Below are 24309 nucleotides of genomic sequence, written 5' to 3' on the forward strand. Positions count from 1 at the left end.
TAGTAAGTTCTTAATGTTATTTTAGATCAGTTGTTTGTCTGTTGGATGAACTCTGAAAATCCATGACTGTCTATTGAATTGTAGCTCTAAGATGGGAGTGGTAGTGTGTGCTTGTAGTCCCAGCTACTTGGGAAGCTGAAGCAGGAGGATCACTTAAGCTCAGGAGTTTGAATCCAGCCTGGACAATGTAGTGAGGCCCTTCTCTTAAAATAATAGAGATCGTATAATTTATATAGATCATTAGTCTTGAAAGTGTATATGTACCCTCTGGGAATGCATAAGATGATCCATTGGAATATAGGAAAAAAATCTCAGAACATTTATTTATTTAGAGACAAGGTCTCACTGTCACTCAGGCTGGAGTGCAGTAGCATGATCACAGCTCACTGCAGCTTCCACCTCCTGGGCTCAAGCGATTCTCCTGCCTCAGCCTCCCTAGTAGCTGGGATTACAAGCAAGTGCCACAACACCTGCCATTTTTCTTCTTTTTTTTTTTTTTTTTTTTTTTTTTTTATGTTTAGTAGAGATAGGTTTTGCCTTGTTGGCCAGGCTGGTCTTGAACTCCTGACCTTGGATAATCTACCCACCTCAGGCTCCCAAAGTGCTAGGATTACAGGCGTGAGCCACTGCACCCGGCTCAAGCAATCCTCCTGACTCAGCTTGCTGGGTAGCTGAGACTATAGGCACTACCATGCCAAGCTAATTCTTTCAATTTTTTGTAGAAACGGGGTCTCATCATATTGCCCAGGATAGTCTCAAACTCCTAGACTCAAGTCATCTTCCTGCCTCGGCCTCCCAAAGTGCTGAGATTACAGGTGTGAGCCACCACACCTGGCTGAAGTCTAACTTTTAAAAGAATTTAATTTTAAAAAGTTTTCTAATCTATAAAAGGAAAAAAAGAGCTTCACTGTAATTTAAGATTCACATGAACAGTAGTTAGCATGTTTTATATACAAACACGTATGTAGTGGGATGCATTTCAAAAATATACTAGACTGGGCAGAATTCTAAGCCAAGCTCAGGAGTTCGAGACCAGCCTGGGCAACATGGAGAAACCTTGTCTGTATAAAAGAAAAATACAAAAATTAGCCGGGCGTGGCGGTGCATACCTGTAGTCCTGGCTACACGCTGGGACTCAACCTTAAAAAAAAAAAAAGACCTTGTCTCAAAACACTTTTATTAACTAACGTGTAAGTTTTAACTTGATTTAAGCCTAGACTTGAACTTAGACCCAAATAAACTTTTATGTAGAAAGTATAGAATGTTTTATTGGTTTAAAAATAAAGCAAGGCTGGGCTCAGTGGCTCATGCCTGTAATCCCAGCACTTTGGGAGGCCGAGGTGGGCAGATCACAAGGTCAGGAGATCAAGACCATCCTGGCTAACATGGTGAAACCCCGTCTCTACTAAAAATACAAAAAGCCAGATGTGGTGATGGGCACCGGTAGTCCCAGCTACTCTTGATGCTGAGGCAGGAGAATGGCATGAACCCAGGAGGCGGAGCTTGCAGTGAGCCCAGATCACGCCACTGCACTCCAGCCTGGGCGACAGAGCAAGACTCCATCTCAAAAAAACAAAAAAAAATAAAGCAAAACCTCCCACATTTTTTAATAATTTGTTTGAGATGAAGTCTTGCTGTTGCTGCAACTTCATCTACCAGGTTCCAGCGATTCTCCTGCTCCAGTCTCCCAAATAACTGCGACTTACAGGCATGCTCCACCACGCCTGGCTTATTTTTGTATTTTTTGTAGAGACGGGCATTTCACCATGTTGGCCAGGCTGGTCTTGAAATTACTGTTAGTATTATTTGCTTCTGTAATTTATTTTTCGTGAGTGAAGGTATGCATTCATGCTTGGGATTTTTCACTTTGTGATTCTAAAAAACTACTACTTTGGCAATGTAGTGTGTTTTGTGTACTCAGTAAATATGTATATTGAATGAATATAACTCGATCTTTCTGAGAAAGCTTAGCTGTATTTGAGGATGTCAAGGGAAAGAAAAAGATTGCTTGTATAGAAGATGACCTCCTTTTCTTCAGGAGATCGAGACCATCCTGGCTAACACGGTGAAACCCTGTCTCTACTAAAAATACAAAAAAATTAGCCGGATGTGGTGGTGGGCGCCTGTAGTCCCAGCTAATTGGGAGGCTGAGGCAGGAGAATGGCATGTACCCTGCAGGCGGAGCTTGCAGTGAGCCGAGATTGCGCCACTGCAATCCAGCCTGGGTGACAGAGCGAGTCTCCATCTCAGAAAAAAAAAAAAAGATGACCTCCTTTTCTATAAACCAGAAAACCCCAGATTGTTGTTGTTTTTTTTTTTTTCTTTTTTTGGCACCCGCCACCACACCCGGCCAATTTTTTTTGTGTTTTTAGTAGAGATGAGGTTTCACTGTGTTAGGCAGGATGGTCTCGACCTCCTGACCTCGTGATCCGCCTGCCTTGGCCTCCCAAAGTGCTGGGATTACAGGCGTGAGCCACCACGCCGGCCGATTTTTTTCTTTTTCATAGTCCTTTGCATTTGGAGCCTAATGTTTCTAGTGTATATTCTCCAGAACTGGTTGAAAAGTAGTCTGGTTTCTTATTTGTCTTTCTATTCATAGAAGATTAGCACTTCTAATTTTGCCGAATTTTACTTATTAGATGACATATTTGGACTCATTACTAAAATTTTTTCTTTTTTTTTTTTTTTTGAGTTGGAGTCTGGCTGTCACCCAGGCTGGAGTGCAGTGGTGTGATTTCGGCTTACTGCAACCTCTGCCTCCCTGGTTGAAGTGATTCTCCTGCCTCAGCCATCTGAGTAGCTGGACTATAGGTGCATGCCATCATGCCCAGCTAATTTTTTGTATTTTTAGTAGAGAGGGGATTTCACCACGTTGGCCAGGATGGTCTCGATCTACTGACCTTGTGATCCACCTGCCTTGGCCTCCCAAAATGCTGGGATTACAGGCGTGAGCCACCGCGCCTGGCCATCATTACTAAAATTTTCTTATTGGAAACTTATCAAAAATAAAAATACCTGGTAAACATTTGTCAAAACCTAGTGCCAAGGCCTGTGACTACTTTTGTCAGAACCTGTGCTACAGTTATTTGTGTGATGTTTAGTAACCAGTGGATTTTAATCATTGCAGTAGTAATTCTTAAGTGTGTAACTCTTAACAGCTGAAAAACTTCTGATGTAGATTTTATTGTACTGTATCTAATAACTGCTTGTGTCACTTGGTACTTACAGTAACATATCACAAAAAAGCTAGTATAGGTATAAAGTATGTACTTGGAGATTTTTAAAATGTACTGCACTGCAACTAAGTCATATTCAAAGCTGTCTGACAGTTTAGTGATGCTATATTTATGGGACTTAGTCATGTTCCGGAATTCGTCTCTACAGAAAGTAATTGTTTCTGTTTAGTTTCCCAATTGTTTGTAGGCAAACCACAATAAAACTTAAATTATTATTTAAAGCCTGATGTGTATAATAATATTTAAGTGGTTACAAACATTCCTGTTAACAAATGAAACATGACATAGACATTTTTTCACAGGTGTAGAATGAGCCAAGGAGACTCAAACCCAGCAGCTATTCCGCATGCAGCAGAAGATATTCAAGGAGATGACCGATGGATGTCTCAGGTAAAAGGAAGTGCATGTGTATCATTCACATGAGTTGAGTCTCTCCAGTTTTTTGTCTGTTTTGTTTTGGTTTTTGAAACAGGGTCTCACTGTGTTGCCCAGGCTGGCCTCAAACTGCAGGGCTCAAGTGATCCTCCCACTTCAGCCTCCCACATAGCTGGGACTAGTGTCACATGTCAGTATGCCTGGTTTCTTCAATTTTTAAAGATCTTTTGATCAAAACTGCGAAGGGGCAATTAAAAAAAAAAAAAACAAAAAAAAAACACTCCAGGCTGGGCACAGTGGCTCACGCCTGTAATCCCAACACTTTGGGAGGCCTAAGTGGGTGGATCACAAGGTCAGGAATTTGAGACCAGACTGGCCAATATGGTGAAACCCATCTCTACTAAAATTAAGTTAGCCAGGTGTGGTGGCAGGCACCTGTAGTCCCAGCTACTCAGGAGGCTGAGGCAGGAGAATCTCTTGAACCCGGGAGGCGGAGGTTGCAGTGAGCCAAGATCACGCCACTGCACTCCAGCCTGGGCGACAGAGCAAGACTCCATCTCAAAAACAAAAACAAAAAACTGTAATCCTGTGACCTGCGACAGGTTGTACACGGGGGTATTTTAATAGTCAACAAGAATTTGTTACTGTCAGTAAAAATGTAGTGTTACAAATGTCCTGCCTCTTCACCAATCTGATGTTGGAACTGGGAAATATTTAGTTTTTTTATTTTGAAGTTATTTCAAAACTACACAAATGTTACAGAAATTTAGAAAGAAGTATCTTCATCTAGACTCACCAATTGTTAACATTTTACGATATCTGCCTAATTATTGTGTCTGCATCTATTTTGTTTTTGTTTTTTTTTTGTTGTTGTTGTTGTTGGTTTTTTGAGACGGAGTCTCACTCTTGCCCAGGCTGGAGTGCAGTGGTGCAATCTTCGCTCACTGCAACCTCCACCCCCCGCCACCCCGGGTTCAAGTTATTCTTGTGTCTTAGCCTCCCAAGTAGCTGGAATTACAGGTGCCCGCCACCATGCTGAGCTAATTTTTGTATTTTTAGTAGAGACAGGGTTTTGCCATGTTGGCCAGGCTGGTTTCAAATTCCTGACCTCAAGTGATCTGCCTGTCTCAGCCTCCCAAAGTGCTGGGATTACAGGCGTGAGCCACCACGCCCTGTGTGCTGTGTCTATATCTATTTGTATATGTATATACTAACATAGTGGTTTTTTCTGAAGCATTTGCACTCATTTCTCTTTACCCCTGAATATTTCAACATGTTTTCTTAAAAATAAGGACTTTTGTTAAATAACTATAGGATAGTTATTAAAATCATGAGATGTAATATTGATATAATACTATTACTTAATCCAAAGACCATATTCAGTTTTCTCTGGTTGTCCCAATAATTTTTTTTTTTTTTTTTTTTGAGACAGAGTCTTGCTCTGTCGCCCAGGCTGGAATGCAGTGGCCGGATCTCAGCTTACTGCAAGCTCCGCCTCCCGGGTTTATGCCATTCTCTTGCCTCAGCCTCCCGAGTAGCTGGGACTACAGGCGCCCACCACCTCGCCCGGCTAGTTTTTTTGTATTTTCTTTAGTAGAGACGGGGTTTCACCGTGTTAGCCAGGATGGTCTCGATCTCCTGACCTCGTGATCCGCCCGTCTCGGCCTCCCAAAGTGCTGGGATCACAGGCTTGAGCCACCGCGCCCAGCCCCAATAATTTTTTTTTTTTTTTTTTTTGAGACGGAGTCTCGCTCTGTCGCCCAGGCTGGAGTGCAGTGGTGCGATCTCGGCTCACTGCAAGCTCCGCCTCCCGGGTTCACGCCATTCTCCTGCCTCAGCCTCCCGAGTAGCTGGGACTACAGGCGCCCACAACCGCGCCCGGCTAATTTTTTGTATTTTTAGTAGAGACGGGGTTTCACCGTGGTCTCGATCTCCTGACCTTGTGATCCGCCCGCCTCGGCCTCCCAAAGTGCTGGGATTACAGGCGTGAGCCACCGCGCCCGGCGTCAATAATTTTTTTTTAAGACAGAGCAGTATACAGTGTCTCACACCTGTAATCCCAGCACTTTGGGAGGCCAAGGCAGGTTGGGAAGCCAAGGTGGGAGGATCACTTGAGCCCAGGATATCAAGGCTACAATGAACTATAATTGTGCCACTGTACTCCAGCCTGGATGACAGATCGAGACTTTATCTCAAAAAGAAAAAAAAAAGTAAGTGTACTACAGTTGTTTTGCCCATTTTCTCTTTCATGGGCATCTGGACCATTTATACCTTTATGAATAGTAACTACACCAGGAGTAGTGACTCACACCTGTAATCTCAGCACTTTGGGAAGCTGAGGCAGGTAATCACTGGAGCCCAGGAGTTCAAGACAAAGGAAAGGAAAAGTAGTAACTAAACTAGATATCTTCATTATTCTTGTCTTAAGTTAATAGACTTTAATGAGCCCTGGCTGTAGAAAAATCAGTCAAATGGAAGAAAAACATACACAAATATTTTAAACATTTTTTTGGAGGCAGAGTCTCGCTCTGTCAACCATGCTGGAGTGCAGTGGCACCATTACAACTTACTGCAGCCTTGGCTTCCTGGGCTTAAGTGATCGTCCCACCTTGGCTTCTCAAGTAGCTGTGACCACAGGTGCATGCCACCATGCCGTACTAATTTTTTTTATTATTTTTTGTGGAGATAGGATCTCACTATGTTGCCCAGGCTGATGATCTTGAACTCCTGGCCTCAAGTGATCCTCCTACCTCAGCCTCCCAAAGTGTTGGGATTACAGGCATGAGCCACCGTGCCTGACTTTAAAAATCTTTTAAGCATAGCATACTGAAATATTTGTACTTGGAATGACATATCCTCAGTTTGCTTCAAAATAATCTGAGGATGGAGTGGGGCAGTAGTTGGGGGTATGACTGAAATAATATAGGCCATAAATGATTGCTCTAGCTGGTAATTGATACATGGAGGTTCATTCTTTCTGAATGGAGGTGTTAATTCTCTGTGCTTTTGTATACATTTGATATTTTCCGTAATGAAAAGGTTTTGTTTTGTTTTTGTTTTTGTTTTTGAGATGGAGTCCCATTGTGTTACCCAGGCTGAAGTGCAGTGGCGTGATCTTGGCTCACTGCAACTTCCACCTCCTGAATAACTAGGATTAGAGGCGTCCACCTCCATACCCGACTAATTTTTGTATTTCTTTCTTTTTTTTTTTTTTTTTTTTTTTGAGATGGAGTCTCGCTCTGTCACCCAGGCTGAAGTACAGTGGCCGGATCTCAGCTCACTGCAAGCTCCGCCTCCTGGGTTTACGCCATTCTCCTGCCTCAGCCTCCCGAGTAGCTGGGACTACAGACGCCCGCCACCTTGCCTGGCTAGTTTTTTGTATTTTTTAGTAGAGACGGGGTTTCACCGTGTTAGCCAGGATGGTCTCAATCTCCTGACCTCATGATCCGCCCGTCTGGGCCTCCCAAAGTGCTGGGATTACAGGCTTGAGCCACCGCGCCCGGCCAATTTTTGTATTTCTTTAGTAGAGATGAGGTTTCACCATGTTGGTCAAGCTGGTCTTGAACTCCTGACCTCAGGTGATCCACCCACCTTAGCCTCTCAAAGTGCTGGGATTACAGGCATGAGCCACCAAGTGCCTGGCCTAAAAGGTTTTCTTAAGGGTAATGTTGAAAGACTTGCCAAACATAATAGAAATCGTATCAAAACATATTAACCAGAAAAATAAGGCTCAGCAGCAGACTAAGGAAAATATACACAGTAAATATTATAGATGAAGCATAGATATCGTGTATTATCAATAAAAATATCCTAAAGGAACTAATACATAAGTATTTCAGTAGACATGGTAGAAAGTCTTTAACTTTGTTTCCAAAAAGTGTAAATTAAAACGTTAGGAAGAGAAAGAGAAGTGTTAATATCTAATTCAGGTGCAAGTACAGTAAAACCAGTTCTAATATATTGCTGGAGTCCTTACAGATTGGTATATAGCCCTTTTGTTAAGAATTTGGAAATATGTCCAAAATCCATAAAAATACTGATTTTAAGAATTTCCAACGTAGGAAAAACTATATATATATCCCTTTATTACGCTTATTAGATTCACAAAAAGAGGCCACTGGCAAGTCTGCCCACAGGAAGAAAAGCGTGACCTGGGAGGCTGAGGCAAGAGGATTGCTTAAGCACCGGAGTTCAAGACCAGCCTGGGCAACATAGACCCTCATTCCCCTCACCCCCCAAAAAAGCAAACAAAAATGTGTCATTGAGTGTATTCAGTAGAGTATATTAGGTGCAGTGGCTCATACCTGTAGTCCCAGCACTTTGGAAGGCTGAGGCCTGTAGATTGTTTGAGGCCAGAAATGTAGCCTAGGAAACAATCCAAGACCCTGACTGTACAAAAAATAGAAAAAAAAAAATCGCTGGGTGTGTGCCTGTAGTCCCAGCTTCTAGGGAGACCGAGGCAGGAGAATTGCTTGAGTCTGGGAGTTTGAGGCTGTAGTAAGCTGTGATCATGCACTGCCCTCCACCCTCGGTGACAGGGCAAGACCCTGTGTCTAAAAAAGAATATATGGCCATTAAAAGTTACGATTATAAAAACTGTGTTGCTACATAGAAAACTGGTTCTAGTATGATGTTAAATGCAACTATAATGGCTACCATTTTTCAAGTGCCTAGTGGGTGCCAGATGATATAGCTGGGAATCTTTAACAACTCTAAAATGGAATTGCTAGCAGATGTTAAAACCAAGACACAAATTATGTACTTGTTTAAGATCACTGGACTAGAAAGTAGGTAAGCTAGAATTTGAATGTTGGGTTTTTTTGGCCTCAGACATGTAGTGCCAGAAAGAGGTGTCCGTGATACTTAAACTATGTAAAAGGGATAACAGAGGATGTGAAAAAAGTTGAGGAGAAAATACTCAAGCATGGTCATAGTTGCTAGGTTAAGGTGGTAGGATTATAGATGTGTTGTTTTGGTCCTTTCTATGTTTCCAAATTTATTACAACTATTATACTTAAGGAGAAAAGTACTAGAACCTTTATCATAGGAGTCTTAAATTCCACGACACTGTACAAACACAAGCTATTTTATTGGTGTGGAAAGGTAGTTGGGGCTGGGTGTGGTGGCTCAGGCCTGTAATCTCAGCACGTTGGGAGGCAGAGGTAAGTGGATCGCTTGAGTTCCAGACCAGCCCCGGCAACATTGCAAAACCCTATCTCTACAAAACGCCCCCCCCCCCCCAAAAAAAAAGCTGGATATGGTGAAGTGCGCCTGAGGCTGAGGCAGGGAGGACCACGTAAGCCCTCCCCAGCCTGAGCCTGGGAGGTTGGGGCTGCAGTGAGCTGTCGTTCACAGCTGCCACTGTACTCCAGGCTGGGTGACAGAGTGAAACCCTGTCTCAAAATCTCAAAAAAAAAAAAAAAAAGAGAGAAAGGTAGTTGGTACTACAGTACCTGCAATAGGGAGTTGACATGATAGGAAAAAGCACCTATTCACTAAACTTATTCTTGCTCATGTCTCCTCAGTTTAGAAATATTTACGGAAACAGTGATTTTTAAAATATGTGTTTGCACGAAATATGGAAGCAAGGAAAAAGCTGTCCCTAATCCTGTCACCCTAAGAGAGGAAGTGTTTTGTTTTTTTTTTTAAATAAATAAATGAATATATATATAGTTTGTTTGTTTAAGTAGAAATGGGGTTTTGCATGTTGCCAAGGCTGGTCTTGAACTCCTAAGCTCATGTGATCTGCTCACTTTGGCCTCCCAAAGGCCTAGGATTACAGGCGTGAGCCACCACTCCTGGCTGGAGGTGTTTTCATAATCTGTAAAATTATTTCCAGAAGTATTTCTGTCACTTTACACTTCACCTGTAGATGAATATCTGAGTTTTACCACAGCCTCATCTGTGTTGGTATTGTCAACAGAAATACTTAAATAGTAACTCTTCCTTAATTCCTAAGGGAAACAAAATTGAATGCAGAGTTTGAGAAAAAGAAACAGCATTGGAAAGCTGCGCATGATAAAGCATACCTGTAGTTCTAGCTAGCTGGGAGGCTAAGGCAGAAGGATCACTTGAGCCCAGGAATTCAGTCCAGTCTGGGCAACATAGCAAGACCCCATCTTTGGGGAAAAAAAGAGAGTAGGCCTTTGCCTGGACCTACATTACAGACCTAGAGCATTGTATAAATTTGTTTCAGGGATGAATATAAAAGTTTAAACTGGCCTAGCGTAGTAGCTCACGCCTGTAATCCCAGCACTTTTGGGAGGCCGAGGCGGGTGGATCACCTGAGGTCAGGAGTTAGAGACCAGCCTGACAACATAGTGAAACCACGTCTCTACTAAAAATACAAAAATTAACTGGGCATGGTGGCAGGTGCCTATAATCCCAGCTACTCAGGAGGCTGAGGCATGAGAATTGGTTGAACCCGGGAGGTGGAGGTTGCAGTGAGCTAAGATCATGCCACTACACTCCAGCCTGAGTGACGTGAGATTCCATCTCCAAAAAGTTAAAAAAAAAAAAATTTTTTTTTTTTTTTTTTTTTTTTTTTTTTTTTGAGACGGAGTCTCGCTCTGTCGCCCGGGCTGGAGTGCAGTGGCTGGATCTCAGCTCACTGCAAGGTCTGCCTCCCGGGTTCACGTCATTCTCCTGCCTCAGCCTCCCGAGTAGCTGGGACTACAGGTGCCCGCCACCTCGCCCAGCTAGTTTTTTGTATTTTTTAGTAGAGATGGGGTTTCACCGTGTTAGCCAGGATGGTCTCGATCTCCTGACCTCGTAATCCACCCGTCTCGGCCTCCCAGAGTGCTGGGATTACAGGCGTGAGCCACCGCGCCCGGCCAAAATAAAAGTTTAGACTATGTTCTTTAACATTAATGGATAAAATTTATTTTCTTTTTTCTTTCTTTTTTTTTCTTTTATTTCTTTTCTTCATAGTGAAGGGGTCTCATGATGTTGCCCAGGCTGGTCTCGAATGCCTGGGCTCAAGCTATCCTTCCCACCTTGGCCTCCTAAAGTGCTGAGATTTTGGACATGAGCCACCACACCTGGCCAAAATCAATTTTAGAAAGTATTTTGTGCCTTTATAACAGAAAGAGGCACTCTGAGAGGAGATTACCACTGTTTATAAGCTTGGATTTGACTGAAAAGGATTGAGTCCTAGTTTGCCAGTGTCTCACATTTAGAAGTTAACAGATATTTTCAAAGTCTGCATTCAAATAAAATACATGGAACCTGATTGGATTGTAGTTGAAAAAATGATGTTGTAATACTTTATCCAAACTCTTGGAGCCATTTGAAAAATTGAATTTGGACTGAATATTAGATGTTATGAGATTGTTTCATTTCCTAGTTATGATAATAATTTGTGCGTTTTTTTGTTTGTTTGTTTGTTTTTAAGATGGAGCTTCGCTCTTGTTGCCTAGGCTGGAGTGTAATGGCACGATCTCGGCTCACTGCAACCTCCATCTCCCAGGTTCAGGCAATTCTCCTGCCTCAGCCTCCTGAGTGGCTGGGACTACAGGCACCCGCCACCATGCCCGGCTAATTTTTGTATTTTTATTAGAGACGGGGTTTCACCATGTTGGCCAGGCTGATCTCGAACTCCCAGCCTTAGGTGATCCGCCCACCCTGGCCTCCCAAAGTGTTGGGATTACAGGCATGAGCCACTGCGCCCAATTTGTGGTTTTATAAGAAGATGTTCTTACTCTTAGGAGATGCATGCTTAGGAGATACATCTTGGTGAAGAATCATAATGTTTGCATTTTACTTCACAAATGGTCCAGCAAACATGAACGCGTACATAGAGATAAAGCAAACATGGGAAAATACTATTAGTTGTTGAATATAAGAGGCAGTTGTGTATGTTCATTGTACTATGTCAACTTTTCTGTGTATTTGCAATTTTCTTAAAGTTTAAGGAAAAGATAAACTTCTACATAGTGTATTACATGTATTTTTCTATTCTGGTTTCATTAGAATTCTGGGTTTCTTGAGAGTACTAGAATGATCAGTATAGTAAGGGTGAGAAGAAAGTTCAAACAGTTAATTTGTAGAATGAGAGGAATAAGCTTTGGGGGTAGACTAAAAAAATGTTTAACAACGGTAACTGGTTGGACAGCTATTCTTTCTAGGCCAAGAAGTCTCACAGGAAAAGAAATAGCAGTTTCTTTTTTTATTCAAAAAATTTTTTTTCTGGCTGGATGTGTGGCTCACACCTGGAATCCCAGCACTTTGGAAGGCTGAGGTGGGCAGATTACTTGAGCTCAGGAGTTGGAGACCAGCCTGGGCAACATGGTAAAACCCCGTTTCTACAAAAAATACAAAAAATTAGCCAGGCATGGTGGCATGAGCCCGTAGTCCCAGCTACTCAGGTGGCTGAGGTGGGAGGATGGCTTGAGCCCCTGAGGCAGAAGTTGCAGTGAGCCAAGAGCACGCCACTGTACTCCAGCCTGTGTAAGAGAGCCAGACCCTGTCTAAAAAAAAAAAAAAAAAAGTTGTTTTTGTAGAGGTGGGATCTTGATATATTACCCAGGCTGGTCTCAAACTCCTGACCTCAAGTGATCCTCCTGCCCTGGCCTTCTAAAATGTTGAGATTACAAGCATGGGCCACCACACCCGGCCAGAAGTGCCAGTTAATAATTTTTCTTTCTTCTTCAAACCAGCACAACAGATTTGTTTTGGACTGTAAAGACAAAGAGCCTGATGTACTGTTTGTGGGAGACTCCATGGTGCAGTTAATGCAGCAATATGAGGTAAAGGTGGAAGGGGTGAGCGTGGTTCTTGGCTACTCATGTATAACCATTCATTACTAATGGACTTTCATTCTGAGCTGAGCTTATTTGTGCCTCTTAGAGAAGCCCTAATTGAGGTTATAAGAGAAATCAAAGCTACCTAAAGGGATTTTCTTTTCTTTCTTTTAACTTGAACATGTTCTGATCTGAAGCATTGTTTATAATGAAACTTCCTCTTTTACTCTGGTTTCTGAGAAGCTTAATGTTATATTTGTTTATATTTGCTCTACTCAGATTGTCAGTTATTATTTGTAACTTAGTATTTCCCATTTGTATTTGCTGATAACGTATATATCCTAGTCATGATTCTTGTTTATATTTTGCCATTTTCCTATTTCATATATTTTTGTAGTAAGCTATTCCCAATCTTGTAGGGTTAGGCATTTTTCCATGGGAAATTTATTATTTTATTTATTTATTTATTTATTTATTTATTTTTTGAGACAGAGTCCCACTCCATTGCTGAGGCTATAGTGCAGTGGCACAACCTCAGGCTCAAGAGATTCTCATACCTCACCCCCCAAGTAGTTGGGATTATAGGCATGCGCCACCATGCCTGACTAATTTTTGTATTTTTAGTAGAGGCGGGGTTTCACTATGTTGGCCAGGCTGGTCTTGAACTCTTGGCCTCAAGTGATCCATGTGTCTTGGCCTCCCAAAGTGCTAAGATTATAGGCGTGGGCCACCGTGCCCCACCCCAAGGGAAATTTAAAAGAAAAGATAGCTTTATTTATTTTTTTTAGCTCTAGCACTCTAAATTTCTTCATCTCTTGTTTCCGCTTCACCCTGTTTGTATAGTTCAATAAGTGGAAAGGAGAGTTTGTTGAGTTGACAGCTTAATTATTAATGTTGGTACCTTTTAGGGGGCATCAGATTGAGTTGTGACTCATTTCTTGAGCTGAGACCTAAGGCTACATTAAGACCTGAGTTACACAGTGGTGTTTTCAACGTCCTTAAACAGTGAGTGTCACACCATTGCAGTGTTATCTTTGAATACAGGAAAAGGAAATTATTTCTAATGCCTTGCAACACATTGCAATTGAAAGATTAAACTTTCCCCTAGTTTTAGCTGCACTAAATCAAGTTTTTCTTTTTTTAGATATGGCGAGAGCTTTTTTCCCCACTTCATGCACTGAATTTTGGAATTGGGGGAGATACAACAAGACATGTTCTGTGGAGACTAAAGAATGGAGAACTGGAGAATATTAAGCCTAAGGTGAAATGAAAGTTACTTGTCAAATAATGTCATTAATCTTAAGTGTCTTTTGGATAGTTAAATAGTCTGAAACTGGTAGTAAAAAAAAAAATTGCTTCTTTAAAGACCTATTTCACTATTTGTTTCATGCCTCTTTAAAGTAAATGATACTGTCATTGCTTAAGAATATATCAAAATATATAATTAAGAAACTAGTGAATTGTTTGCCTATTGGGTTGTATTTGTAGTTGTTATAATTATCTTCTTAAATTGAAGGGAGAGATTTTTTTTTTGAGATGGAGTCTTGCTTTGTCGCCCAGGTTGAGTGCAGTGGTGCAATCTTGGCTCATTGCAATACCCACCTCCTGGGTTCAAGCGATTCTCCTGCCTCAGTCTCCCGAGTAGCTGGGATTGCAGGCATCTGCCACTGTGTCCAGCTAATTTTTGTATTTTTAGTACAGATGGGGTTTCACCATCTTGGCCAGGCTGGTCTTGAACTCATGACCTCATGATCCACCCGCTTTGACCTCCCAAAAGTGCTGGGATTACAGGCATGAGCCCCTGTGCCTGGCTGAAGGAAGAGATTTTATGCTAATGAGGTGTGCTATTCTGTGGAATGCATAGACCTTGAGCAGTATGAGGGGAAAACTGCTCAGAGGTGGGCCATGGGAGCAGGGCCATGATTAACTTCAGGAAGTAATTTTGGATCTGTTTAACCATATAAACAGGTCGGTAATCAAGGCCTGCCAAGTTCGTCTGAAGAAAATTAGAAGCAGATGTGAACAAATGAATATTTCTACCCAGTATCTTATATCATAAATACTCTGAGTTGGCACACACTATATAATCGTTTCAGCTCCCAAAAAAAGAATAAAAGCTGAGCCCTGACAAAACATGCTTTCATTGAAAGTTGTTTGTTTTAAGACAGGTTCTCTCTGTTGCCCAAGCTAGAATGCAGTGGCATGATGATAGCTCACTGTAACCTCAAACTCCTGGACTCAGATGACCCTATGGCCTCAGCCTCCCAAATAGCTAGGACTGCAGGCATGTGCCACCGTGCTCAGCTAATTTTTAAATTTCTTTTTGTAGACAGGGTCTTTCTTGGTCTTGCTGTGTTGCATAGGCTGGTGTCAAACTCCTGGCCTCAGATGATCCTCCCGCCCCAGCCTCCTAAAATACTGGGATTATAGGCTTGAGCTACCATGCCAGACTGATTTTTTTTTGGTTTTCTAAAGAGAAAAACTTGTTGGATGGGCGTGGTGGGTCATGTCTGTAATCCTAGAATTTTGGGAGGCCGAGGTGGGTGGATCACTTGAGGCCAGGAGTTCAAGACCACCCTGGCCAACGTGGTGAAACCCTGTCTCTGGTTTTTAAAAAAAAAAAAAAAAAACCAAGCGTGGTGTCATGCACCTGTAATCCTAGCTACTTAGGAGGCTGAGGCAGGAGAATCACTTGAACCCAGGAGATAGAGGTTGCAGTGAGCCAGGATCGCACCACTGCATTCCAGCCTGGGTGACAGAGCAAGACTCCGTTTCAAAAATAAATAAAGAGGCCGGTCACGGTGGCTCACGCCTGTAATCCCAACTTTGCGAGGTCGAGGCGGACAGATCACCTGAGGTCGGGGGTTCGAAACCAGCCTGACCAACATGGAGAAGCCCTGTCTCTACTAAAAATACCAAAAAATTAGCCGGGCATGGTGGCCCATGCTTGTAATCCCAGCTACTCGGGAGGCTGAAGCAGGAGAATCGCTTGAACCCAGGAGGCGGAGGTTGCGGTGAGCTGAGATCAAGCCATTGCACTCCAGCCTGGGCAACGAAAGCAAAACTGTCTCAAAAAAAAAAAAAATTATTAAAATTCCTTCCAGCCTCCACCTCTGTGACTCTTTTCCTTGAGTTCATCTGTGTATTTATACCATGACAGGGTCTTGCCATGTCACCCAGGCTGGAGTGCAGTGGTGTGATCATGGCTCACTGCAGCCTTGAACTCCTGGGCTGAAGCACTTTTCCTACCTCAGCGTCCCAAATCATTGAGATTATAGATGTGAGCCACTGCACCTTTCCAGGTTTTATTTTTATATAGTTAAATTTATTAATCTTTTTTGTTTTTTTTTTTTTTTGAGACGGAGTCTCGCACTGTCGCCCAGGCTGGAGGGCCGTGGCCGGATCTCAGCTCACTGCAAGCTCCGCCTCCTGGGTTTATGCCATTCTCCTGCCTCAGCCTCCCGAGTAGCTGGGACTTCAGGCGCCCGCCACCTCGCCTGGCTAGTTTTTTGTATTTTTTAGTAGAGACGGGGTTTCACCGTGTTAGCCAGGATGGTCTCGATCTCCTGACCTCGTGATCCACCCGTCTGGGCCTCCCAAAGTGCTGGGATTACAGGCTTGAGCCACCGCGCCCGGCCTATTAATCTTTTTTGTATAATTTTTGGATTTTGAGAAATTAGCTCCCTGTTGCATGACATAATTCTCTCTTGTTTCCTCCTAGTACAATTTTACCACTTAAATATTATTCCACTTAGAGTTTATTCTGATATGAGGCATAAATCAGTGCATTAAGATGTCTGCCCTGGCTGGGTGTGGTGGCTCACATTTTTAATCCCAGCATTTTGGGAGGCCAAAGAAAGATGACTTGAGCCTGGAATTTAAGACCAGCCTGGGCAATGTAGCATGACCCTGCCTCTCTTAAAAGAAAATTTAGTAAGGTAGCTGCCCAGTTGAAGTTAGCCAGCACCATTTGAGAAGTTTATCTTTCCTTCTTTGCTTTTTGAAATAAGATTTTCTGCCAGGGGTGGTGGCTCACACCTATAATCCCAGCACTTGGGGAGGCCAAGGCGGGTGGATTACCTGAGGTCAGGAGTTCAAGACCAGCCTGGGCAACATGGTGAAACCCCAGTCTCTACTAAAAATACAGAAATTAGCCAGGCATGGCGGTGCATGCCTGTAGTCCCAGCTACTCGGGAGCCTGAGGCAGGAGAATCGCTTGAACGTGGGAGGCGGAGGTTGCAGTGAGCCAAAATGGTGCCACTGCACTCCAGTCTGGGTGATAGAGCGAGGCCCCATCTCAAAAAAAAAAAGAGAAGAAAAGAAAAAGAAGGTTTTCATCTAAATGGTGGACATTCCTTTATTCCTGGGTATTTATCTCCTCCTTACCCCCTTTTTTTTTTTCTTCAATTGCAGGTCATTGTTGTCTGGGTAGGAACAAACAACCACGAAAATACAGCAGAAGAGGTAGCTGGTGGGATCGAGGCCATTGTACAACTTATCAACACAAGGCAGCCACAGGCCAAAATCATTGTATTGGTATGTAGTCTTTGGTGGGTAGAGAGTTTGATGTCTTTAGGTCAGCTGAGGAATCTTTTTAGAAATGTGATTGCTCGTGAATATTAGAGAACCTTGAGGTGGAAGCAGTTTATCATACTTTTGTTGATCTCTTCTCTAATGTATCTTACTGTCTTTCTGATATCATCATCCCCCATACCAGCTGTGGGGCCATCTTTTATCCATGCATCCTTGTTTGGAAGTATGGAAGCCATTTGGTGCCTCAGTACCCCCTTTTTTTTGGCCTCCATAATGTTTTGCAAATTTGCACATGAGATTTGTCTGAATCCTGAGTCTTTTTATTAGACCTATATTTGGATTATTTTGTAAGTGTCCTGTTCTACTGCTAATATGTTAAAGATGGTATATTAGACATTCTAATCTTCTCTAAAACATGAAAAATTTCATCAGCAAGAAAATGGATACTTTATAGTTGTACCCTGAACAGAAAGGTACTACCCTTTTGTAGAATTACAGCATTAACTCTTCATGGTCTCAAAGGTGAACAGCTGTCTGTTTCAGTATAAGTCTAGCTGTAGGCCGGGTGCAGTGACTCACACCTGTAATCCCAGCACTTTGGGAGGCCGAGGCGGGTGGGTCACAAGGTCAGGAGTTGAAGACCAGCCTGGCCAAGGTGGTGAAACTTCGTCTCTACTAAAAATACAAAAAAATTAGCTGGGCATGGTAGCATGTGCCTGTAATCCCAGCTATTCAGGAGGCTGAAGCAGAGAATGTCTTCCTTTTTTTTTGAGACGGAGTCTCACTCTGTTGCCCAGGCTGGAGCGCAGTGGCGTGATCTCAGCTCACTCTAAGCTCCGCCTCCCGGGTTCACACCGTTTTCCTGCCTCAGCCTCCTGAGTAGCGGGGACTACAGGCACCCGCCACCCGCCACCACGCCTGGCTAATTTTTTGTATTTTTAGTAGAGATGGGGTTTCACCGTGTTAGCCGTGGTCTCGATCTCCTGACCTCGCGATCTACCTGCCTTGGCCTCCCACAGTGCTGGGATTACAGACATGGGCCACCGTGCCCGGCTGAAGCAGAGAATTTCTTAAACCCGGGAGGTGGAGGTTGCAGTGAGCCGAGATCGCACCACTCCACTCTTGCCTGGGCAACAGAGCAAAACTCCGTCTCAAAAAAAAAAAAAAGTCTAGCTGTAGATATTCTTAGTTCAGTTTGAAATATGTTTTAGCAAAATCTGATATAAATTTAGTTCTTTAGTGAGATGGTGTTAGGAAGATAGTCATTTATTCAAAAAACCTGTGGATCACTGTGTACAAGGCACTATCCTAGTTCTTGAGCATACAAAAATGAGTAAGGCATAGTTTATGTCTCAAGGAGCTCGCAGTCTAGTGTATGGAGACAGCAACACAGAGAATTATTATACTGTGTGCTGTTTAGAGTAAGGTGAAAAGGTGTTTAACAAAAGTTGACATCTACATTTAAAGACTTCATTGGTTTCCAGACAAATAGGGAAAGAAAGAAGGTATTTTAGAAAAATAAAGAGAATTGAGCAAAGGCTTGTACATGTATATGTTTTTTGGGTGAGCAGAGGAGGCTGCATAAAGTTTGAGCCTGGGATGGTTAGGAGAAAGAGGCCATAACCAGCTCATGTAGGAATTTTTTTTTTTTTTTTTTTTAAATTTGAGATGGAGTCTCACTCTATTGCCCAGGCTGGAGTGCAGTGATGCAATCTTAGCTCACTGCAACCTCCGCCTCCCGGGTTCAAGTGATTCTTCTGCCTCAAACTCCCAAGTAGCTGGAACTACAGGTATACGCCACCATGCCCGGCTAATTTCTATATTTTTAGTAGAGATGGGGTTTCACCATATTGGCGAGGCTGGTCTCGAACTCCTGACCTCATGATCTGCCCGCCTCGGCCTCCCAAAGTGCTGGGATTACAGGCGTGAGCCCCTGCGCCAGGCCAGGTCATGTAGGAATTTGTATGCTGTTGGGATGTTTGGATTTTATTCGCAGTTGCTGGGGAGCCAGATCTTTTTTATTACAAGGCATTTCATTTACTTGTTGAGGTACTTACTTATACCTGCCTTACTCCGGAAAGGATTGTGTTGAGTCCACCTGTTAAGTATAGTGACTAGTACATAGTATTTGCTTAGGAAATATTTGTTGCTGAGTAATCCTTCCATATTCTTTGTTTTTAAATTGGATATGCAGAAATGTTAATTATGGTGTTATCCATAATACTAAAACATTGGAAATAACCTAAATAGTAGTATCATGGAGATGGTTACATAAGTCATTGAATATGAGAGCAGTAATCACATTACAATTAAAAGGGCTGTGTGCAAACTTTATGGTGTATTTAAGTGGAAATGTGCATATTATCTTTAGAATTGCTTGGCTGGGCATGGTAATTCATGCCTAATCCTAGTATATATGCCGTTGGAAAAGGGCTACAGGGAGACAAAATTAAAACAGTTGTTCCAGGGTTATTCCAGGGTGAATGGCTCTGATTCATCAAGACAGCATTCATTCCACCTGTTTTTCTTATAGTATAGTATGGTGTAGTTTCCATGTGGCATTAATAGATGATGTGTATCTATGAGCTGGATTATTCTGACAGCCAAATGGAGAACGGATTGAAGGGCAGACAGCATTGGAGGTGGGAAGACCAATCAGGAGATTTTATAGTAATTAGGATGATTGGAGATAAGTTCCTGAGCTGTAGCAGTGTATATAATCAGGATGGAGGAAAGAAAATGACATTTAGGATGCAAAAGTTGAGTAATTTAATGTTAAATAGATATATGGGATGAGAGACTTGGAGGTGTTGGAATGACCAGTTGGTAAAGAGGAAGAGCATAGTTTAATGAATTGTTTTTGGATCAGTTGGGAATGCCTCGGGAACATTTAAATTTGTTTCTGTGGCTGGAAGTTTAATATGTAATTCTGAAGCTCTAGGAAGAGATCTGGCTAAAGTGTTTAGTGGGCCAAAGGGCAGGTCCCTGAAGAATACCAACAATTAAGGGACAGAAGGGAACCCATGAAAATACTAAGAAGAAATGGTTAGCTTTCATTCAAACAGTATTTTCCAGTGTTTCACAAATCAAAGGTATAGAAAGCGCCAAATGGAGATGTTATCTGAAGTTACAAATAATAAGTAGAGAAAAATAAGTGAATCTTCTAATTTAATGTTTTCCGCTGTGCCCCAGGGTTTGTTACCTCGAGGTGAGAAACCCAATCCTTTGAGGCAAAAGAACGCCAAGGTGAACCAACTCCTCAAGGTTTCGCTGCCGAAGCTTGCCAACGTGCAGCTCCTGGATACCGACGGGGGTTTTGTGCACTCGGACGGTGCCATCTCCTGCCACGACATGTTTGATTTTCTGCATCTGACAGGAGGGGGCTATGCAAAGATCTGCAAACCCCTGCATGAACTGATCATGCAGTTGTTGGAGGAAACACCTGAGGAGAAACAAACCACCATTGCCTGACTGGCTCCCATCAGTGTTACTAGCATCTCAGCTTCCTCAGATCAGTTCTATCACTGGCACTACAGAATCCTTCTCTTTCTTAAGGCACTTTGCATTGTAGAATGTTCCTGGATGTTCATATCTAGTGTTTGAAGGGGAGGAGGGATTTAAACTGGTCCTGTACATAGAAAGTTTGTTTGACAGAGGAGAAAAATTAGCCAAGGAAGATTGTTGTTTAAATTCATTTGAAACCAGAAGGGGACTTTTTAGTTGTATGTGTAACACATTCATTGAATTATCACTGTTTTCCTAGGACAACATCAAGCCTAAATACTGAACAATATGAAGATTCTTTTCTTGGCCTTTCTGTGGATTATGTCATATATAATAATAATCAGAATCATCCTACTTGGCTTTAAAACATGTTTTCTCCAATTTTTTAAGGTTCATAATTTAGCCTTTTGTTTTTATGTTGCTTAGATTCTCATGTATACTGAATATTTTCTTAACATGTAGCATCAGGTTGAACATGCTTGTCATTCATATATGGAAGATGCTATAGTATAGAAGTGAGTTTGTTCTGCTTTCTTAATCTTTTCCATGCTTAGCAGTGAAAAACAGGTTTTGCCCCACTAGAGGGACTCTTTGGAGGGTATTATTTTTATGCTGCTGAATATCATGTCTGTAACAGACCCGTGCATGCAGCCTTTCCTGCCTATTCCCCTTCATGTCCCCCTTTCCCCTTCATTCCCCCCCTCCTGTTTTTTCTTTTTTTTTTTTTTTGGTCCTTGTTGACATTACAAGCTTTTAACACATTTTTGACCTAGGAACCCTGTTGCTGGAAGTATAGTCTCCAGCCAGTTACTGTCATGATAGTACTGCTATAAAACTCATTCTTGTGTGGTGTTCTGTGCTATAGAGTCTGTGTATTGCTATTCATATTCAGAGTTCTGGTTTTGTTTTTCCCTTAAAACCTGTTATAGCTTTTTGGGGGGTGAGGGGAATCAGAACTCTTGTTTCCCATTCCATAGCACCTGACATTATTTCAAGTTTTATAATATCTTAAGGTGTATATATTTTTTTTATTGGCTTAGTTGTTTTTTGTTTTGTTTTGTTTGAGATGGAGTTTCACTCTTGTTGCCCAGGCTGGGGTGCAGTGGTGCGATCTTGGCTCATTGCTGCCTCCACCTCCCGGGTTCAAATGATTCTCCTGCCTCAGCCTCCCGAGTAGCTGGGATTAAAGGTGCATGCCACCATGCCCAGCTAATTTTTGTATTTTTAGTAGACAGGATTTCGCCATGTTGACAAGGCTGGTCTCGAACTCCTGACCTCAGGGGATCTGCCCGCCTTAGCCTCCACAGTGCTGGGATTACAGGCGTGAGCCACTGCGCCTGGCCTTATTGGCTTAGTTTTTAAAGTATCGTCCAAAAATTTTGGGCCTTTTTCCGTGGGGAAACAAGTGAAGCTGCTCTTCAGCATAGACACTACCTTTATCCCATCATTTTAGTAAAAACTAGGTTTATTTCACTTCTAAGGTGTCTTATTAATGTACTTAATCTGAGAATTTGTTGACCTTAATGTTTGCTTGAGCTATATAACAACTGCCATTAAAAAAATGGGATAGTAGATGGTTTTATCAGTATACCTATGGAATATATAAAAACTGGATCTATAGATATTTTGAACGGGACCAGGTGGGTATTGAAGTAACCCATCAAAATACACTCTGCAGTGATTCTGCTTAATGTTCAAATTCAGTAACGTACTTGAAAGGCAAATTTCAGTGTTTTTGTATGTTGGAGGAGGGCTTACTGATTTGTGCTAAGACCCATTTCTGCTTGAGGGATAAAACTTGGGCTCATTTTTTTCTTGTGAAGTCTCTTTCTAGAAAATTGTTTTGTTTTGTTCTTTTTAAAAAATACATACTTTTTTGAATGTATCATGTCTTCATTAACAACAGAAAATCCACATGGTGTTTACTAAACTTGTTTACGATATTAAAAATTTCCTTTTTATTTTTAGTAGCCCAGGTTGAGTTTTTCACAAGAGTTTTTTTTCTTAGCTGAGGTATAGTTTTATAGGAAGAAGAATTAAGCCAGATTTTTGTGGGTGGAAAGACAGTTTTCTATCCAGGTCTTTTTTGTTTGTCAGAAGGTAGGAGTACAGTCCAAATAAATCCATTAGGTTACTCCTGCAGCATGCGCTTTTAGCTTCTTTCTTGACTGAGGATCACATATCCCTTTGTGAGCTGGCCCTCAGCTCCTTTGCTCATATGTACAAACCTCAGATGTTACTACATTTTATATCTACCAGAGCTATTCAAGCAATAGTATTTGAACCACTAGCCTTTTAAATAAAATTCTGCCCCGTTACTGATGTGCAGATATTGAGTTCACTTTCATTTTTTGCCAGATTTCTTTGCACTACTTTAGGTAAAAATAGTTAATCTATTTTTCTTTGACATCCCAGTTTGCGTCAGTGACAGAACTTACTGCTTGGTCTTTGTAGTTTTAAAAAAATCTATAAATTTAATGCACTGTCCAAGTGAAATGTCCTAGTTGTCATTGTGATTAAGGGGCCAACTTTCCAGGCAGCTAGCAGAGATACTATTCTCTTTTCCTCCCAGCAGATTTGTATTCCTTCGCCCACGCATTCCTGCTACACTAGATGGCAGCCAGTGATGGAACTATAAAGATGTCTGTGGTCATATCTGGAATGTGGCAGCTTGAAGATGTACTGCCAAGGGTGATCTAGGGCAGGTTGTCTTCCAGTCCATGTATTCTTGGTTGCTGTAGACAGTGCTCTGGCTACCACTCTGGGTCTACTTGAACTGTCAAGGGCATCTGCCTAAACCAGAATCTTTTGTCAGAAACCTTAATCCAACAAAACAAATCTTGAGTAGCTCATGCCCGGCTCTAAGGAATTTTGTCTCTTTGTTGAAAAAAAAAAAAAAAAGTCCAACTTACTTTATTTTATTTTTTTAACCTAGTCACTGTTTACAGTTGTATGCTAAAGCCTGAAATATTGTCTGTGCTGTGGTGTATGAGCATTGCCAACTTTATATTTATTGCAGTGAAGAAGAAACTAAAAATATATGAAAATCAGGAGCATGTCTAAGCTCCTAAATCCGTGTGGGTGCATGTGGGAGAAGTGAGTTGGGGCCTCTTGAAAGGAGGCTTTTTGGAGAGGGGTCCCCCAGGCTTCTTGGTGTTCCTGCTTGGGGATCACTGCTGCTAGCTGACTGGACCTCCCTGTTGGAAGTTTGTGATTTTGCTTTGGCAAAGTTTCATTGACAAGTAGAACTCATTCTGTTTTAGTGTATATTTCAATATAAATGTAAACATTTTGCTCAAAGTTGCTGATGTCTTTCTGTCTCCTTTATCATAGTTTGGATTCTAATGAAAGGGATGGTTTTTCCCTGCCTTATAAGGAAATTGGATATTTAGATCATCCTGTTTCTTTACTGTGGAACTGAATGTACCAGGCTGACTCATCACTTGCCTTCTCGGGCATGTAGGATGGTAGGGTGGGATGAGTAGGTATAAGGACCCCTCAGAAAGCACAACTGCCATCCTTGAAGTCTACTCTTTTCCATTAGACTGGAATAGTTTTGCAGATAAGATTAGTCTGGATTGTAGGCTGTGGACCACCTCGTCTGAACTGGGTGAGTGTCATCAGTCTTTATAATACAGTGTTACTGGCCAGGCATGGTGGCTCACACCTGTAATCCCAGCTACTCTGGAGGCTGAGGCAAGAGAAATGCTTGAACCCAGGAGGTGGAGGTTACAGTGAGGTGAGATTGCGCCATTGAACTCCAGCCTGGGTGACAGAGTGAGACTCCGTCTCGGAAAAAAAAAAACAAAACATAGTGTTACTACAGCATAGAGGACATGAACCTTGAGCACAGACTCATTTATCACCCTTACCTCCCCAGGGTAAAACAGCTGCCTCCAAATACTCTTATTCAGAGATAA

At 42.1% G+C, this 24309-nt stretch overlaps 1 protein-coding gene across 3 annotated transcripts in view; it reads left to right on the forward strand.

Moving 5' to 3' along the window:
• Positions 1 to 23689, forward strand: part of LOC105476440 (platelet activating factor acetylhydrolase 1b catalytic subunit 2) — a 28453-nt gene extending 4764 nt beyond the window's left edge. For all 3 annotated transcript variants that reach the window (XM_011732406.2, XM_011732404.2, XM_011732405.3), the window contains exons 2-6: positions 3539 to 3626; positions 12269 to 12358; positions 13497 to 13613; positions 16766 to 16888; positions 20078 to 23689. In XM_011732406.2, coding sequence (XP_011730708.1) covers positions 3546 to 3626; positions 12269 to 12358; positions 13497 to 13613; positions 16766 to 16888; positions 20078 to 20356 — 690 coding nt within the window. In that variant the 5' untranslated portion in view covers positions 3539 to 3545 and the 3' untranslated portion in view covers positions 20357 to 23689. The remainder of the gene's footprint in view (positions 1 to 3538; positions 3627 to 12268; positions 12359 to 13496; positions 13614 to 16765; positions 16889 to 20077) is intronic.
• Positions 23690 to 24309: the final 620 nt, after the last annotated feature.

Source organism: Macaca nemestrina, chromosome 12 (assembly GCF_043159975.1).
Source record: "Macaca nemestrina isolate mMacNem1 chromosome 12, mMacNem.hap1, whole genome shotgun sequence".
Lineage (NCBI taxonomy): Eukaryota > Metazoa > Chordata > Mammalia > Primates > Cercopithecidae > Macaca > Macaca nemestrina.